General features: G+C 37.4%; 1 protein-coding gene across 1 annotated transcript in view; it reads right to left on the bottom strand.

Moving 5' to 3' along the window:
• Positions 1-405: 405 nt before the first annotated feature.
• LOC308508481 (mitochondrial import inner membrane translocase subunit Tim23) overlaps positions 406-19,982 on the bottom strand; it is a 34,512-nt gene continuing 14,935 nt past the window's right edge. The window contains exons 3-7 of the mRNA XM_081075228.1: positions 13,943-14,036; positions 13,642-13,726; positions 11,152-11,210; positions 9,181-9,291; positions 406-1,004 (exon numbers count right to left, since the gene is read on the bottom strand). Of these exons, the coding sequence (XP_080931354.1) occupies positions 889-1,004; positions 9,181-9,291; positions 11,152-11,210; positions 13,642-13,726; positions 13,943-14,036 (465 nt within the window). The 3' untranslated portion in view covers positions 406-888. The remainder of the gene's footprint in view (positions 1,005-9,180; positions 9,292-11,151; positions 11,211-13,641; positions 13,727-13,942; positions 14,037-19,982) is intronic.

Here is a 19,982-nt window from a genome sequence, read left to right as displayed (position 1 = left end):
GTGCTTTTCTGCCCAATTCCTTCTTACTAGATGCATCCAAAAAGGCCCTACTTTACTCTTTCCAATCGTAATAATCACCAGTTGTTCAGTATTTGTATGTGTAATGTGCAGTGCAGTTTTATTCCATAGATGAGAAAACAGACTGAGAAATAACTTGCCTTATTTCCTTTAACTTTCCCAAAGCTTCCTTTAAAATCTTAAAGCTCTAGTCTATTTCATCTTTTTTTCTAATTATCCCCAGTAAGGAGATGAGTTAATGCATACAGGATTAAGCACAGACTGTTCTAGCACACTAATGGTATAATGGTTAACCTGAAATATTTGAGGTTGTTTAATGTCAACTTTGATGGAGAAAAATTTTAACCTGTTAATGTCGCCAGTATCCTCTTCATTTCAACACAAACATGAAAACATGTTTTAATTTATTTAGTTGGGGCAGAAAAAGATACTAACAGTAACTTTCATTTTATACCCAGAAAGATGCTTTTAAATAGAGGCCACTATGTTTACACTGGAGTTAGGACTTTGGTTGTTTTCACCCTTTATTGGGAATACAGGACAATTTGAGAGTTTGGATCATGAAATGAACAAATGTGGTGACTGTACTGACAACAAGCATGACCTGAATTATGGGAGTGAGTGCTTTTCCAGTTCAAGGGTGGGAGCGAGAACAGGTGCAGGTTCTCCAGAGGAGAAGAGAGCCATATTACTCAGTCACTAGCGGGTTTTGGCTTCAGCCGTGAGCCAGTCCTGGTCACCATCCATGATCCTCATCACGGCAAATCGGCATCTCCACACGTTTTCAAAGTAGGTAAAAGAGTAACTCCAGACTGACTGGTAGTGGTGTGGATGACTACTCAAGTGTCCTCTATTCAACTGGCGAAGTCTTCAGAGTGACGGCTGCAGCACAGAGCCTTTCATATGCTCCCAGTTGTTATACAGTGCGTAGAGGCTGGTGAGCGTCAGTCCTGCCAGGCCACCGCGTGCCACCCCTCGGAGACCACCTGGGAGAGAGCAAACCAGACCCATATGGCACAATGTCCCAGCATCAAAGGGTTAAGTAAGAGCATCATAAAATTGACACATACATGTTTATAAATACTCCATCCCCAAAACGAGAATCTTTTAAAATAAAAAACCAAGACTACAGTTCACGAGAAATTCTCTGAATAAACTTGTCAATACACACACTGTATTTCCATATTTAAAACCTATTTTACTTTTAATGTCACAATTTGTACTTAAGACCATCAGCGTTAACATTTTTTTTCTCCCCCAATCTGGCTTGGGGAGAACATAACACTCAGAAAATAAGCTTTTCAAGCCCCAGCAAATCAGTAATTGCCTGTGAGTCATACAGTTTAGACTCCCCTGGCACTGTCAACTGATAATAAAGCTATGATGAAAACAAGGCAACACCCTCTGGACTGCACAGGTCCTCCAACACTCACTGAAGACTACGACGAGGTGATAAGGCGGCTGTAATCAAGCTTGGAGTTAGATGCTGATGAAGCACCTCCCCCCCCCCCCCCCCCCCCCCCCCCCGCTCCCGTTTCCTACACTGCTGCAGCAGACAACCTTACTAATGAGCAACGAAGCATTCAGTGTCCACACACTAGTTGACAAACATTCAAGGATTAGAGTTTGGACTGTTGCTTAACAACAAAAGAATAGTTTTCATCTGGAAAAGGAGTGCTAACATATTTTGAAATGGAGAAACAAAAATGTTTGTTTCAATCAGTTATCTGAAAATAGTCCCCAAGTCTAATAGGAATGGGATCACCCAAAGAAGTTTTTAAGTGCTTGATGTTCTCTTCCCCTTTCACAAACATCAGGACTATAAACTTCAAGCATCTTGTACCTGTGGAGTCTGTCTCAAGTGGTGTTATTAGGAAGGCAAAGGTGGAACGGAGCTGTCGTCCAGTTGTTACCTTACTAGAGGCGCTTTGGTGACAAGCCAGTAAATTCTGTGAAAGTCAGTGATGTTGCTGAGTCAGAACCCTTCAGACCAATCATTTCTGCAGCGAATGTCCTGCCAGGTGGCTTCAGCTGATAGATTAAAGGGCCACTCCCTCCAAGAGTGCCTCCAGTCTGAAGCGTTCTGATAGCCTACCTGCTTCCACTATGAGATGCCCTAATAATCTCTCTTCAACAGACTGAAACAGAAATTGCACCCATCATCTATAAATAGCTGTCAAATATGTGGGAGGGGGATCAGAAACATTAAAAGTACTTCAGTAAATGGGATGTATCTTCAGGTCCCCATCATCTTTTCATATCATTCTGCCATAGTTAAGACTACGTGTGGCAGTTGAACTTGGAACTGTATTCAATGTGGTTCAAACATAAAAGCAATGTATATTCAATCTGCTCATTTAGAACACTCTAATAAGGATCTACCTCATACCTTTGATGAGTAAGTCAATAAAAAGTTGCATGGGCTGAAAGTGAACTATAATTAAACCAAATTTCTGAAAACGGAAAACTACCAAGTATAGGGGAATACAGGCTAAGCTATCTGCAGTAGCATTATGATGGCTTCGTTATTACCGTGTTTCCCTGAAAATAAGACCTAGCCGGCCCATCAGCTCTAATGCGTCTTCTGGTGCAAAATTAATATAAGACCGGGTCTTATATAAGACACAGTCTTTATTATATTAATATATTATATTACATTGTATTATATATTGTATGTTATACTATACATATTTATTAAACCTGATCTTATGTAAGACCCAATCATATAAGACCCGGTATTATACTGTATTATATAAAACCTGGTATTATATATCATACCCAGTCTTATATTAAAATAAGACCGGGTCTCATATAATTTTTGCTCCAAAAGACGTATTAGAGCTGATGGTCTGGCTAGGTCTTACTTTCGGGGAAACATGGTAGACCTAAACTTGTGAGTGTAATGAGGGTTCTTTCAAGGTTACAAAGATTTTGTAAATACTCTAACCCATTCTGAATCAACAAAGCAAAAGCTAAGGTGGCCTCGCTGCTATTTATTAATAGAAAAATGATGGAAGGCAGGTAATCGAAAGCACACTTTTTGCAGATACTATTTCCTGGGACCAAACATCAACTTCAGATCAACTCCCTTAGTAGAACCTTTAGTAGATTTACAGATCCACAGGACTCTGATGTCTGCCTACTGGTTTGGAATTAGCTACAAACTATTCCTGCCAGTCAGCCCTTTGCTTTCAGTGTCCTAAGAACATGTTTTCTACTGAGCCCTTTTGGAATGCTTTTCACACTGGTTTTCAGCTCTCAAATAAATCTTCGGGGTATAGGCACTGGGGTAACAAAATGAAATGGAACCAGAAGGCTTTCAGATACTGGGGACATGCGTGGTTATTAAGTGTTCATTAAGAATAATTCATCCCCCAGAAAGCTTTCTATCTTCTCACCACAATGAAACAAATTTAGTTCAAATCAACTGTTGCTTTTTTAAAGGCTAGAAAAAAGTTATTTGCAGCAAGAAGATACCAAAAATATGCTGTTTGACTTTCTAAGCAGTTCATCCTGACTCAAGGGTAGCTTTAACCACATTCCAGCCATGTTTTAGTTTTAACTTTCCATTAATTCCAGGATTTTCCGACTGGCTGATCTGTTAAACCTTCTGAGGACACAGTGGTTTTGGGCTTTCTGTAATCAAAGAACTTCTAACTAAGCACAGGAAGTTGATTAGCAAACACACCTGCTTTGAACACAGAGTAACCAAGTAAGGCCAACGGTCAGTCAGTCTCTATAAAGCACAACAACCATGTGATGTGCTTCCCAGTTTTATCTTCAGTCCAGTAAGGGCACATATTAGCTCTTCTAAACATGGGGAAATGAGGCCCAGAATATTTAAATGCCTTGTTTGTGGGGCAGGGAGCTAGTCAGAGGCAGAGTTCACACACTGAATTGACAATTACTTGAGAGTAGGAATCAGCAAATTTTTCTTAAAATGACCAGAAAATAAGTATTATCAGGCTTTGAGGGACCAAAGGCTGTGACTTAAATAATCATTTCAAATGTACCTTAAAAAACATAAAACACACTCTTAGCCTGCAGGCGCCGTGGCCCCTGGTGTATCCTGAGATGGCTACTGAACACCATTCAAAAGGTTTGTGCACTCTTTAACTTTAAAAAATTATTTTTAAAAACTGTGGTAAAATACACATAACAAAATTTACCATGTTTTAGTGTACAGTTCAGTGGCATTAAGGACGCTGGCACTGCTGTGCTGCCATCACCACCACCGTCTCCAGAGAACCTTTGTACCCACTAACCAGTAACCCCCCACTCCCCTCCCAACCTGCCTAATTTATTATGTTGATACAGATTCGCATACCTTTTTTCTTTTTTTTAACCAAAGTAGCCCATATACATAAATTTTAAGTCAATACAGTACTAAGAGATTTCAGTGATGCACAAGTCTGGTACTAATCCCCACCCTCCCTACCTCCCCCTGCTTCCCAGGTCCCAAAGGCAACCACTTTAATTCTTTGCTCATAATCTTCATGTTTCTAAAGAACATGATTATCTTGCTATTTCTTGATTTTTCTAGGAAAACTGTTAAGTCTTGTAAGAATTGTACAAACTGTGCTTAAGGCAGAAAGGAAGTCACTAGTTTTATATGGGTTATCTTGTTTACAAGTCTATGATGGGAACAGAGGTCCTTCTTGTTTTACAGGCAAAGAAACGGAAATTCAGACAAGTTACTGTCTTTTTCACACAGTCGTTTAGTGATCTAGTGCCAGTCAAGCCCAGCCTGACTCCAAAGCCTACGGTCTCTTTCAGCACACCACATCGCCTCCAGGATAGAGAAAAGAGCAATGAGGGAAATGTCTTGAAAGGGGGAAGGAATAACAGTTGAACTGGGCCTTAAGGATGGACTGGGTTTCAAATTGATCTGTCTGGTCATCTGACAGGAATAAGGAAGGTAGGAGAGACAAGTTTGGAAAGATAGATTAGGATCACAGGATGGAAGACGGGTGAGAAGTTGCAACTTAGGTTGAAAGACACCGTGTCACCACTGAAGGTTTTTGGACAGGAGTTATCAGATTTAGAACCATCCTTGAGGAAGATTAAGCTAAAAATAGTGAATACGTAAGATGGAATCGAGGTAGAAGCCTAAAGTGAAAACGGTCAATGAAAAATATTGTTACACAAGTTTAGGGCTTGTGATCAAGGCCTTCACTCAGGTGATAGGTGGTAAACTTCACAACTGATGAAATGAGGGGATGGTGAGAGAAAGACAGAAAGGTTTATCCTTTCTTTGCTTTGGAATCAAAGCAGCTAACTTCACTGGGCTTCTCTCACCACTGTCCCATCCACCTTTTCCCTGCAATCCCTGTTCTTCCACGCAAGAGTGAACCCACTAAAATATCTCAGTTGTTTCTCACTCCCTACATTACTGTGTACTTTTAGGGCTATCTTTTACTAGATTCTTAGTCTTTTGGTGGTTGCTTTTCTGTGGGTGGTAGGGAATGTCCCAGAGCCCTTTGAGAATCTTATGGAAGATTTAGAGGGTTTATCAACCTTGAGTGAACATCTCTTCATGTAAACTCTGTATTCAGGAGAAAGGTGGAAGTTTAACTCCGGGAGTTACAATTTAAGGCTTAGAAGTAAATGGAAATGCAGTACTCAGGAGGTAAGAACGAATATCCAGGAGAGCAGCCCCTTCACAGTGGGCCATGCAGCTGTCTTCTCCACCATCTGGTCCCTGGTGACATGTACGAGTCCGGATTCTGCTGCTCTTCCCACTGTCTTTCAACTCCCGCTGTCACCGTCACCTCAGTCCCTCCCTCCACACTTGTCACATGAGTCCTCATCTGTCTATGTTCAAGTACCACCTTCACCGGAAAGCCTGTCGCAAACACCCCGGTGCAATTTTGCCTGGATGCCAGTTTGCTGCAGAGTAACCTGCCGAATGTCAGATGACTTGAGCAAAGAATCTTCATATTGAAAGCATCAATAATGCCGAACTGCCCTGAAAGTGCTTGTTTATCTTTTGCTGATAGTAAGAGTCATCTACCATCACTTCTAAGCCATTTGGTGAAAAACACTCATTTATTTTGATTTTTCCCTGGCTGCTTGTGAGACCGAGCAACCTCTACTGTTTAGTAGTCATGTGTATTTTTCTCTTAAGTGTTGTGTCATGTGCTTACTCCATTTTTTTATTCGGTTATTGGTTTAAGGAATTTGTTGAAATGTTTTATATATTATGGCAGCTAACCCCTTGCCTATGATGTTTTTTTTTATTTTTATTTACTGCATTTTTATTTACTGGGAGGATGTTGACGTCAGTAACAGACATAAAAAAGATACCAAAAGGCTCTTTCTGGCACATACAATTTAATGTCGAAAGCCTGGCATTCATAGGTAAACAGGACCTTTTAACAATAACCCTGATAATTGCTTAGTTTGATAAACTGGACATGTGTGTCTTTTTACTTTTACTTAATTTGCTTTTTATAAGATGACTTTCTTATAGAAGGAATAGGATTAACAGGTCAGGGAGTTTTTGTGAGTGGAAAGGGGGCGCCCATGTTTTGGTTCCTGAGGACTTGTTTTCTGAAGATGAAATGACCAGGCCTCTTACACATTTCTAAGGACGATAGCAGAACTACAACTGTCTTTGTCCTGGTAGAATACTGGTCATTAAACAGATTTTCATGTGCCACAGGGAATCTAATGACATCTCACACCCTCTGGAAAAGAGTTCCATGGCTCATTAAATAAGCATTAGGAACTAAAATCATATTAGAATTATTATTTTAAAAGTTAGCCTCTCTTTGGTCTGACAACTACCTATTTTCTCATGTATTTTTCTTCATGATTTTTCTTTCTACTACAGTAGCTGCATACCTGAGTCATACTGCTTTCGTTCTAAAGTTCTTCCTTTAAAAAAAAAAATCTGTTTCTGAAGAGCATGTTGGAGTTGGAAATATTTCAGGTTGGCAGGAATTAGCCATTTCCTAAATGTAAACTTTGTTCCTTAACAGTTTATGCTGGGTCTACACTAAGAGTGCCTGAACTCTTTTCCAAATCTGGAAGTTGAAGTTATATCTGTATTCCTGCCACACAAACTTCACAATTCTGTGCTCTGTCTTCTTAAGTTTATTCCAAAGCAGACATCAGTAAGACACACTGATTTCTTGTCAGGCTGACTTTGGTGTGTGAGCCAGGGCTGTGAAGCAATGTCGGAATTCTGGGTCGGAGGACGATTTACTTCCTCTGTGCTCCACACTGCAAGGGAAACTGCAACCAGCTTGTCACCCGACACAGGATTCACGGATATTCTTTTTCCTTTTTCTCGTCTGAGCCAAGGACCTTTTCTTCCGTAATTTATGTTGGAGGTGTCCCTGGCTGTTATAAATGCCATTACGGCAAGGAAATCCTTGACACAGAAAGCTAGGCTCTCATGTCTTTTGATAATATCAAGTATTCAGCCTTTCCCTTCCTATCTTTTAAATATGCACACGTCTTAAACCAGAGGACCAATCAGTTCTTACATTCAGGACTGCCCGCAACACAGGCTATGCCATAGGGCTTTCCGTGAGTAAGAACACAGGAATGGTGAGCACTGAGCTGGAGCTTCGGTGCCTGTCCCCATGGCAGAACCCCCTCACCCCCACCCCCAGCGCCAGCCACATGACAACACACAGTGGGAGCTTGGTGTCTCCCACTCACTTGAAAAAAGCTGGAATTCCAGATGTTTGTGTGAAATCTCCTGGTTTTAAAATATTAATTTGATCTTTTCAAATACAGTTTGCGTCAACCAAACTCTTGCTGACTGAGTGTCACTGCCAATTAAAATTTTAAATTTGTTTGTCTGATACTACAGATTTTCAATGTGAAAGTACTTTTAGGTTTTTAACAAGGTTTTTCTATGCCAAGGTAATGTTTACATGAACATAAAATGTATTTACTGTCTTATTCTACCTGGGAGCTCTGTTTGTGTGTAAATACAACTACACGTGCTGCAAGAAGTTTTGTGAACTCTTAGGAATAAAAGTCCAAATGCAACCTATTACCTTACTCTTGGATATGTCAGGAAAGCTTTAACTTTGTAATCCTGTTGAAACTTCTCTCATTTCTTTCTAGTAAAAATAAAGCAAAAATGCTATTTGACGGTGGAGGAATTACTAAAAAACAATTGCTCAGTTAATCAAGTGTCTAATACATAATAAAACAATCAAACAAAAGTACTTTTCAGAGGTAGGAGTACAGGACATATGCAGTTTAATTAAACCATTTTAAACAGAAATGTGCTGACAAATTTGGAGTTATCACTAGTTATACGACATTTTGAAAGAGGTCGCCTTAGTAGTGTGCTCATTTATAAAATTGGGGTGTGATTATCTCTTCACAGAGTTTTAAATTACACAAGTTAAGTGCTTATTGCTGAGAGCATAATCATAATTCAGTGAATGTTAATTTCTTCCCTCACTTTAGAGGAGAATTTGGTATCTGAACTTCATCCAGATCATTTTGGTTCAACTCTTAGGGCTTTATTTTCTCAAAACTGAATATTAGTTACCTATGTTCGTTCATTAACAATATTATTCACAGTAGCCAAAGGTGGAAGCAACCCAAGTGTCCATGAAAGATAGATGGATAAATAAAATGTGGCATATATGTGCAATGGAGTACTACTTCAGTCTTAGAAAGGAAATTGTGACACATGCTACAACATGGATGAGCCTTGAGGACATTATGCTAAATGAAATTAGCCAGTCACAAAAATACAAATATTGTATGATTCCACTTACATAAGGTACCTACCAGAGTAGTCAATTTCATAGAGATAGAAAGCAATTTGGTGTTTGCCAAGGGGCTGAAGGAAAGGTGAAATGGAGAACTGTTTAATGGGTAGTTTCAGTTTTAGAAGATGAAGAAAAGTTCTGGAGACTGGTTGCACAACAGTGTAAATAATACTTAACATTGTGGAACTGTACACTTGAAAAATGGTTCAGATGGTGAATTTTATATGTATTTTACCAAAATTTTTAAAAAATCATAAAACAAAACCCAAAACAACCACAAGGTTTCAGAGAATACTAGATTATACTACAAAAGAAAAAAAAAGAAAAAAAAAAAGAGTAGTTTGCTTTGGAAACTATGGATAAAACACATACTTCAAGTATACTAAGAAACAGCTCTCCATTCAACAGAACCTACCTGTGCATTTATACAACATGCCTGTCATGGTTCCAGCTGCTACTGTATTGAGGTCATCTTCGGCACCTCGTGTTTTCTCAATGATGACGCCAAATGCACTATAGAGCAAAGCTACAGGGGAAATGGAACTGATCAGTAATAAAAAAGGGACTGCAAGTCAGTATGAAAATTCTATTTAGATAAGTGTATCCTACAGATACCATTCTATAAGTATTCAAAGAAAGAAAGAATGATCAAACACTGTAAAACAAAAGCCTGGGTACAAATAAAATGCCCATCAAGAGGGGACTGATCCAAAACGGGGCTTTCCATATAATGGAATAATACACACTCACTTAAAACAAAAAAGAGGAAGAGCTATCTATGTTCACTAATTTGTAAAGCAGGCACGTGTGTATGACTCTGGATTTGAAAAGAAGGTACTTGGGAAGATTCAGAAGAAACATTAATAGTAGGTATTTACGGAAAGTCTGGAGACTTTACTGGACTTTACTGGAGAGTCCCAGGAAGAATATCTTTAATTTTTACTTTTATTCATAATAGCTGTACTTTGGATTTAGAAACAAACACACATGTATTTCTATTTTAAGAAAAATATAACTTTAAAAAAAGATGAGGTTTGGTTCTTGCATGTATAAAAACTATAACACTAACACTATTTAGTTTTCACGAGATCTCCTATGCCTGCAGAGATTCCTATTAGCCACGAATGCATTCATCCTTTTCCTCACCCTTTCTCAAAATTGCCACATTTGATCCCTGAACATTATACCAAGCTCGGTCTTACAACTCCTCTGTTGTGATGTTTTTATAGTTTTATAAAGTCTCTTCTTCCTGTTTCAACTTATTTACTTGAACAGAACACTGTAATATGATCGATATTACAAAGGGAACACACATGGTGACTGGCCATCCCAGTCTGCTCAGGACAGGGTTTCCTGGAACACGAACCCATAGTACTGAAATTAAGGAAGTCCCGGGCAGAACAGGATGGCCGATTACTCTAGGTAATAGGAACAAATAGGAACAAAGGAAGATAGGGTGACTGTATACGGGGGTGGGGGCAATTGGGGCATGAGCAGCATTAAGGAAACAGCCATTTACTAGGATCCCAAACATGAGTTTGACTTTACAGTGTGAAAGTGCACTACTTCCAAATTTCATGACAAGGCTAGGATCTTACCTTGTCAACAGAGGCCTTTTCTATCTTTCAATTAGATGTCTGCATTTCCCCTTACTGAATCTGCCACATTTAAAACGATTTTCAGACTTTCGACTAAGTTACAAAGAATCTTGGATGTTAGGGCCTAAGTGCCACAAGTAGGTTTATTTTAAGTCACGAGTAATGAAAAGATCAACCATTCATAAAAAATATAGTATGAAATATAGTATGAAAACATCTTGCTCTGCCTACTACTATATCACCCCTTGCTTAGAACTGCAAATGTTTTCATTATCTGCAAGGGCCCCACTTCAACTCTGGCAAGTAAGTCTGGGAAATCTACTCAATGTAAACAGAATGCTGAATGGGCTATTGGGAAAACACAGCAAGAGGGCTGGATGAACCTAGCCGATCTCATATAGGACCAAGAGCCACCTATTATATCTCACTACAGGATCATGGACCTTTCCTAAGATACAAATCCATTGGCCTTGGACCTAAATTATTTGCATTTCATTTAGTTAAAACACAATTTTATTTGGTGTCTTGCTTGGACAAAAGAGTACGTACTATTTAAAAAGATTTAAAACATTTAGAGATAGTATTCAAGGTAGTATTAGCATCGGGGATTATTTTGTCATCTAGTTCACTGTCTTTTCCTGAGTGGTATCTACATTACTCACTAGAGTGTGGATTGAAACAATATTTATTATCCTAGGACCAGAATTTTGGTTGATAAAACTGTCCGTGATATGTGTGCATTCTTTCTTTGCATTAATTATTTATTCTCAAGTGAAATCTCTACTTACCTAGAGAACCTAGAGTATTAGCCCAAAGTGCCCCTTGTCTGGTCACCATGTTCAAAATTCTACAAGGGCAGAAAGAAAAAGAATCTGTATTTAGAATCATTATTTTTCTAGTAATTTGAAAAACCATGATTGCAGTTATTTAAAAAGCAGAAACCTAATATCCAAAGTTACCTTAATTTAAGAATGTACTACCTCCTCAGAATTCAGTAAGAATGGCTTTTATTTTATAGAAATATAAATGAAGGTAGGTTAAAACCTCCAATCTTTTGGGAAACAAGTAGGGAAAATTCTTCTTATTAAATATATAAAATTATTAAAAATATATCGAACATATAAAGACTTTGAATGACAGCCTGGAATGTATTTTATAAAGAAGTTAACAAAACTGATCTGTGTGAAAAAAAAAGCCATTATAATGGACAAACTAGCTTACAATTAAGTTTTTTTTGGGGGAAAGGGGAATATATATTTAGAATATTAAGTAGAATCAAAGCATGGAATATTATAGAATATAAAGCTGAATTAAAGAAATATACTCAAAGAAAGGGAAAAAGCGAATAGAATACACAGCGAAAGCATACTGTGTGTGTGCTTCCAGACTAGAACTAAGCAGCCAAAAGGAACGCTTAGCGCACTCTCAAGGAAGCACAGTTCTGCCGTCACCAGTGCTAGACGCCACCAGAACAGTGACGGAGGCAACTGAAGGAAGAAGACAGAACATTACTCTCCCAGCAGTGTAACACCATCACAGGAATGGTTTTGTCCGGACAGCTGACTACTGCTGGAGATTATGGAATTACAGTAACAAATAGGAAGAATTCATTTAATTAAAGAATTCATTTGAATTAATGCTCAACAACAAATACTTGTATTACCACTAAAAAGTTGTTTATGGAGAAGTAATTGTTTCTAATTATGTTACATATTTACTAATGTATTTTAAGTTTAGCACATTGTTTTTTCATTTGTAACAAGCTTTTAAAACTGTGAATTTTCATTATTGTATTGCTGGTAGCACTGCAACCTGGTAAAATCCTTTGGGTTGCAACTAGGCAAGATACCTCCATTTACTGGTTCTTTACCTACTTCTCACTTTAATCATCTCTCAACAACCCTTAAAGGCAGAAAGTATAGAAAACTTACCTAAGATCACGAAATAGTGAGTAATAAAACGAGGCTTTAAAGCTACATAGATCAGTCTGCCCGAAGCCCTATCTTCTTTCCATTTTTAAATGCTGTCTCCCTATCTAGGACAATTAGAATGATATTAAAAAATGGCACAGAAGACTTAAAAAAAATGCAAACCCATTTGACTCTCTCCAAAAAATTATTATTGTTTTAAGAAACAAAGGTTATTTTTCTAGACCTTCCACTTTCAAATTGATGTTTAATGATCTGTCATTGGGGAGATGTGTATTCCCTTCCAAAATAATATGGAAGGGAAGAAAGGGATGGGATACAATTGGTCCTGGGTGATGGTTGTTGAGGATGGCTTAGGGTTCACAGTTGTTCACTGTACTATTTTGTCTATATTTGGATATATTCAAAATTCACCATAATACAAAAAGTTAAAAAAAAGTTATTGGAGTAAGGAAAAAATATTCAATATAAGGATATTCAAGGATCTGGGCTGGTAAAGCAAGGGCACCGACTGACACAGTAACAGGAATATGAAAAACTTCACACTGCCTTCAGGAGTCCAGTCCCAAGGTCTAATTCTAGCACACCTGCTGCCATCTGCTGGCTCAATAACAAATAATGAAGATGAAGTTTAAAGTATCCTAAAACAAAACTATGAGCCACCATTGAAGAATATATACTGTTGATTCCACTCACATGAAGTACAAAAACATGCAAGACTAAACAATTGTTACTAAGGGCATATCAACAGGGACTAGTCATGTTTATTTCTTAAGTAGGGTGAAGATACACATTATATATGCATTTTCTGATCTTCTAAATTAAACTATCCCTTCTCTGCAAATCAATTTCCTGGGAGAAGACTGTCTTATTCCTTTCGGAATGATCTCTAAGTTCTAGGACTTTCAATTAAATTTTCTGCAGCTTTCCATTTCAGAAATGGAGAGTGAACTTAAGTTCAGGTCAAAGAATAGCAGATCTAGCAATCACTCTGATGTGCTTATTTCTTCATTACCATGTCCTCTGCATGACCCTGAACAGTCCAAATAATGTACTTGTAATTGAACTATTTGAAAAGCAGGTTATATAGGCCCACAGAATAGAACAGGTGTATCTAAGAAGTCAGGATGGGGTGCCACCAGCTGACTGAGGGACTCAAAAATCACTCCTTTCAAAAGCTTAGATTCAGTAATCTGAATCCTTAGTTCCTTTTATTTTGAATAAGGAAAAAAATTGATCAAAAACCACATCAATACTCTAAATATTTGTAATTTCAAAGTTGTGTTCATCAAGGCAGAGTAGAGGTTAATATTCAAACATCACTACATCAGATGATTACATGAGACTTACTGTACGTTTCTTGGTTTGGACCAGGCCATGTTCTGGGTTTCCTTCAATCCTAGCCGTAGACCGTTCATTGCCCCAAATGCAGCCCCTAGTAAATCATAGTAACAATTCATCCAAATAATATGGCTTTGTATTAAAAACAACTGCACTTCTGATTCTTTTTCATTTTTATTTAATAGGAATAGATTAAAACTGTAAAGAATGATTCTTAAAACAACACTGAAAGCAATATTCTAATTGCTTTTGATTTTAAGCAACTTTGACTACTACTTGGATTGAGGACACGTAAAAAAATTATACTTACCTGTCATACAACATCCTCCAATGGTGAAGAAGGCCAGTTCAAATCTGCCCCGGGTTTTATTAGCTCCAGTTGGTAAAATGAACTCATCTGTATCCTAAAGAGATAATAATGAAAAGCAAGCTTGAAGTAACCCTTCAAGACAGTACTTGCAAAATATTTTTGAATTTGTTCAAGTAATTTTTCACAGAAAGTAAAATCTTAAGTTAACTAAAACTATACTTAGTCAAACAAAAACTTTCTGCAATAACAGCACCTAAATCAAAGTGAAATGAAATATACAACATGTATAGTTATGCTCATTAGTTCTTAGGAGGGATTAAGTTCTTAAGGCAGGATTCTCGCTCAGAACTGTTTCTCAATGTAAGTTTGATAGATTGTATATAATTTGCCTTATTTAGTGATAAATTTGAAGCAATAATGTAACAGTTTAGGAAGGCCAGCTCTGAAGAAAAGAAAATTGAAAGCTATGAGAAGTAACAGTTGATAGAATAAGGCTGGAAGGAGAAAACTCATTCTGTTGCTACTATTTATCAAGCACCATTTTAACACCGGTAAGACCAAATTCATTAAAAAAAAAAAAGAGCAGAAACAACAAAAGCACAGCAGTTTGGATCATCTATTTAAGGGCAAAATTCCTTTGACCATCTTAGAAAGTGTTAACTGTTCTTTCCAGTAAATGCATACACAGAATTTGGTACAAACCTCTTGAAGGTCACTCAAGAATCCTAGGTTTGGAAATGCTACTATAAGAGCACAACATGACTACCTGTGCAATATAATACACTCTTATGAAGAACACGGTCCAATACATTTTTGCAAAGCTTTCCATACAAAAAAGGTTAGAAAAAGCTTCTGTCGTACACTCACTGGGCAACTCACTGACAGGTCCCTTTGCCAAATACTGACCTTTGGCAAATATATCCCTGATTAGGAAAACCATATCTCTGCACTGATTTCTGGCTTGTGCATACATTCTCAGCAAAAATTGCACAAATAAGCAAGCACATCTACTCTTAATCAAACAGAAATGGTCTGTTGGGCAGTAATAAGTGAACTGTGAATAGATATCATGATTTATTTATCATACATTGTTTTGTAAATTTTGGGTGTTTCTTGATTTTAAATTAAAGACTTAGTTTTAAATTTAGATTCTGGTTTGAGGTTTTTAGAAATGTGATATTTGACTTGAGGTAAATAATTATCTTTCAATCTAGAAATGGGTCACAATTTACAAAAAGGAAATTAAAAAAAAAGGTTGCAATGAACATTACTTAGCACACATGCATGTTACTCATCAATAACTTACCCTTCGCTGAGGTCAACTACAAGGACAGCACTATGAGGGTTGAAAGCAAATGTACATCAATTCACATGCAAAGCACTTGAAAACAATGTGATGGTTACTTGTCATTGGGGCTTTTCAAGTTAATAAAAATGTACTGTTTCATAAAATGAAAATTTGCAAAGATTTTTTTTAAGGGAGTAGACCCTGGCCAAACTACATTAATCTTTTTTGGGGGGTGGGAGGAAGCCCCTATTAAATTAAATCTCTTGGTTTCTATAAAATTATGATGAACAGCTTTTTTGACTGTCTTGGCACCCTTGTTGAAAACTTGACTATAAATGTGTTGTATTTCTGGACCCTAAATTTTACTTTGTTGCTCTGTAGACCTAGGCTTATGTCTGCACCATAATGTCTTTTTTTAACTTTCATTTATTTTAAGTGTGTTTTTCCAGGACCTATCAGCTCCAAGTCAAGTAGTTGTTTCAATGTAGTTGAGGAGGGCATAGCTCACAGTGGAGCATGTGGGGACTGAATCGGCAACCTTGTTGTTAAGAGCACTGTGCTCCAACCAACTGAGCTAAAGAGCCACCCCACAATGTCTTAATTACTGTAGCTTGGTAGTTAAGTTTTGAAACCAGTAAGTGCTCCGATTTAAGATTGTTGGCTATTCTGTATCCCTTGAATTTCCACATGAATTTTAAAATCAGCCAATTTCTGCAAAAAAAACGAAAAAGCCAACCTTTTTTTTTTTTCAACCTGCAGGTTGATTTAGAAATTATTATTTTAACAATATTAAACCTTCCAAGAAACTGGAGTATCTTCCAATTTATTTGTCTTAAGGTTTTTTCAATAATGTTTTATAGTTTTCATAGTATAAGTTTTGCATTTTTGTTGAACTTACTCCTGAATGTTTTATTCTTTTTGATGTTATTGCAAATGGACTTGTTTTTGAACTTTCACTTTTGTGGTGTCCATTGCTACTGTATAGAAAAATAAATGATCATGTATACTGATCTTCTATCCTTGAACTTTGCTGAACTTATACATTAGTTCTGTTTTTTTGTGGTTTCTTTAGGATTTCCTATACACAAATTCATGACACCTGCAAACAGGTAATTTTTTCTTCCTTTATCAATTTGGATGCCATTCATGCTCTAGCCTAATTGCCCTAGTTAGACAACGCTGTTTAGAAGCAAAGACAGTGGACATCCTTGTCTTGTCCCTTATTACTGGGAAAGTATCCAGATTTCCACCACTAAGTATGATGTTAGCTTTGGAAGTTTTGTAGATACCATTGATTAGATTGAAGAAGTTCCCTTCTATTCCTAGTTTCTTGAGTGATTTTTCAAGTCACAAAGGGATGTTGAATTTTGTCAAATGCTTTTTCTGCATCTATTGAGATGATCATGTAATTTCTTTACTTATATGGCATAGTACATTGATTTTCAGATGTTAAATCAGCTTTGCATTCTTCCGATAGCCAAAAACCACTCTTTGAAGTTTCTTGATTAGTTTAGTCCCCTATCCTGATATTGTAAACTGAGCTTTAAAAAAACCCTGCCATTTGCAGCTTTACCTGTAGTGAATCAGCGTCTTCTGTAAATAATCAAAAAACAAATAAAACCAAAAAACCAAAACAAAAGAATGCCAATGTGTAAACCTCAAAATGTATAACCCCAACTTCAAATATTTGTGTTCATCTGACCGCTCTTATCTCACATGTCTGAATATTAATGTGACCTAACAGACTCAAGAAATTAAGTACATTTTTTAATATGTAAGGATTTGATTCCAGATTTCATTTAAAAATTTCCAAGGCTTTACGTTTTCATTTAACTTATTAGGTTGGTGCAAACGTAATTGTGGTTTTTCGCATTGTTGAAATTTGCCGTTTGATACTGGAATACATTCTTAAATAAATGTGGTTATGTTATAATCATTTTAATGCACATTTCTCGCTTTACATTTTTTGCCAATGACGTATTACTTGCTGTTTATATTTATTTTACACTATGGAAATGATGTTAGACAAAAAGCAAATTCGAGCAATTTTCTTATTCGAGTTCAAAATAGGTCATAAAGCAGCAGAGACAACTTGCAACATCAACAACACATTTGGCCCAGGAACTGCTAAAGAACGTGCAGTACAGTGGTGGTTCAAAAGTTTTGCAAAGGAGACAAGAGCCTTGAAGATGAGGAGCTTAGTGGCCGGCCATCGGAAGTGGACAACGACCAACTGAGAGTAATCATCGATGCTGATCCTCTTACAACTATACGAGAAGTTGCGGAAGAACTCAACGTCGCTGATGCTAAGGTAATTCAGCATTTGAAGCAAATTGGAAAGGTGAAAGAGCTCCATAAGTGGGTGCCTCATGAGCTGACCGCAAATCAGAAAAATCGCTTTTGTACTGTCATCTTCTCTTATTCTACGCAATAACAAACCATTTCTCGATTGGATTTGATGTGCAACAAAAAGTGGATTTTATGTGATAACCAGCGACGACCAGCTCACGGGCTGGACCAAGAACAAACTCCAAAGCACTTCCAAAAGCCAAACTTGCACCAAAAAAGGTCGTGGTCACTGTTTGGTGGTCTGCTGCTGGTCTGATCCACCACAGCTTTCTGAATTCCAGCGAAACCGTTGCATCTGAGAAAGATGCTCAGCAAATCAACGAGATGCACCGAAAACTGCAATGCCTGCGGCCGGCGTTGGGCAACAGAAAGGGCCCAATTCCTCTCCACGACAACACCCAACTGCACGTCGCACAACCAACGCTTCAAAAGTTGAATGAATCGGGCTATGAAGTTTTGCCTCATCTGCCATATTCACCTGATCTCTCACCAACCAACTACCACTTCTTCAAGAATCTCAACTTTTTGCAGAGAAAATGTTTCCGCAACTAGGATGCAGAAAATGCTTTCCAAGAGTTCGTAAAATCCCGAAGCACGGATTTTTACGCTACAGGAATAAACAAACTTATTTCTCATTGGCAAAAATGTGTTGATTGTAATGGTTCCTATTTTGATTAATAAAGATGTGTTTGAGCCTTGTTATAGTGATTTAAAATTCAGTCCAAAAATGCAATTACTTTTGCACCAACCTAATATCAATGATCTCTTACAAATTTGTAACTAATAACTCCAATATTTTTACTGGAGTGCTATTTCCTTGTTGCTCTTAAAAATAAACTTTTGTGTTCTAATCACTCACTTACTGCTGCTTCTCATCACATAGGTACAGACAAAGAAGCAGGAAGCCATTTTTGTTGCGTGCGCCCCTGGCCCTAAGTGACTTTCAGGGAATGTAAAGAGCTGGTCCGTTTTTTGTTTCTCCCTTTATTTTTTTCTTTCTCCTTCTTTGGGAGCCAGACATCAAAGACCAGGGCATTTAAAAGCAACTGCTGACAAAGGCAAAATTAGAAAGTGACATTCCCAGGAAAAAGTATAGGCTCAGAAAAGAAGGAGAAGAGCTTAAGTTTACACCTCAGGCTAGTCCTCAGAAAAGACACAGCCTGTAATAATATATTTAAAAAACAACCAAGAAAAACAAAACAATAACAACAAAACAAACTTTGGGAAAAAAGATAAATCTGATTTCCAGACTGTCCAGTTTTCAACAGCAAATCATAAAACATACAAAGAAACAGGAAAGTATGGCCCATCAAAGGAAAAAAAAAATAAACAGAAATGTCCCTGGAAACAAAAATAAAGAAACCTGGTCGTGGATCTACTAGGCAAAGACTTTAAAACAATTGTCTTAGGATGCTCGAAGAACTAAAAGAGATGTGGAGAAAGTCAAAATAATGCCTGAACAAAATTAAGTATCAATAGAAATAGAAAATTTCAAATAACAAAAACAAATTTTGGAGTTGAAAAATACAACTGAAAAATATCACCAAAGGAATTCAAAGCAGATTTGAGCAGGCAGTGACAAAGTGACAAAGATAAAAATCACTGACCTTGAAGACTGGACAATAAAAATGACTGAGTTTTAGGAACAACAAGAAAATCGGTTGAAGAGAAGTGCACACAGCCTAAGAAACCTGTGGGGACACCATAAAGCAGACTAAGATACAGATTGGGGGAGTCCCAGAAGAAGAAAAGAGACAGAATAAAGAATGGCTGGAAACTTCCTAAATTTGATGAGAAGTAAGTATGAACATCCAAGCAGCTCAATGGAAGCTAAGATAATTTCAGACCCACATTGAGTCACATTAAAATCAACTTTGAAAAGCCAAACACAAGGAGAGTATCTTGAAAACAGCTCATCACACATAAGGGATCCTCAATAAGATTACCAGCAGATTTCTCAAGAGAAACTTTGAAGGTCACAAGGCAGTGGGATGATAATACCGTGTTTCCCCAAAAGTAAGACCTAGCCGGATAATCAGTTCTAATGTGTCTTTTGGAGCAAAAATTAATATAAGACCGGGTCTTATATCACATAAGACCCGGTCTAATGTTATAGTAAAATAAAACCCGGTCTTATATTAATTTTTGCTCCAAAAGACGCATTAAAGCTGACTGTCCGGCTAGGTCTTCCTTTCGGGTAAACACAGTATTTTTAAAGTGCTAAGAGATAAAAATGTTGACGAAGAAATCCTCTCTTTACTAAATCTGTCCTTTAAAGTGAAGGAAATATTACGACATCATCAGATAAACAAAAGCTGGGGGAGTTCATGATCACTAGATTTCTCCTAAAAGGTATGATCAAGGGAGTCCTGCAAAGTGAAATGAAAGGACACTATACAGTTA

Source organism: Rhinolophus hipposideros (assembly GCF_964194185.1).
Source record: "Rhinolophus hipposideros genome assembly, chromosome: 15".
Taxonomy (NCBI): domain Eukaryota; kingdom Metazoa; phylum Chordata; class Mammalia; order Chiroptera; family Rhinolophidae; genus Rhinolophus; species Rhinolophus hipposideros.
This window is presented reverse-complemented; position numbering and strand designations above follow the sequence as displayed.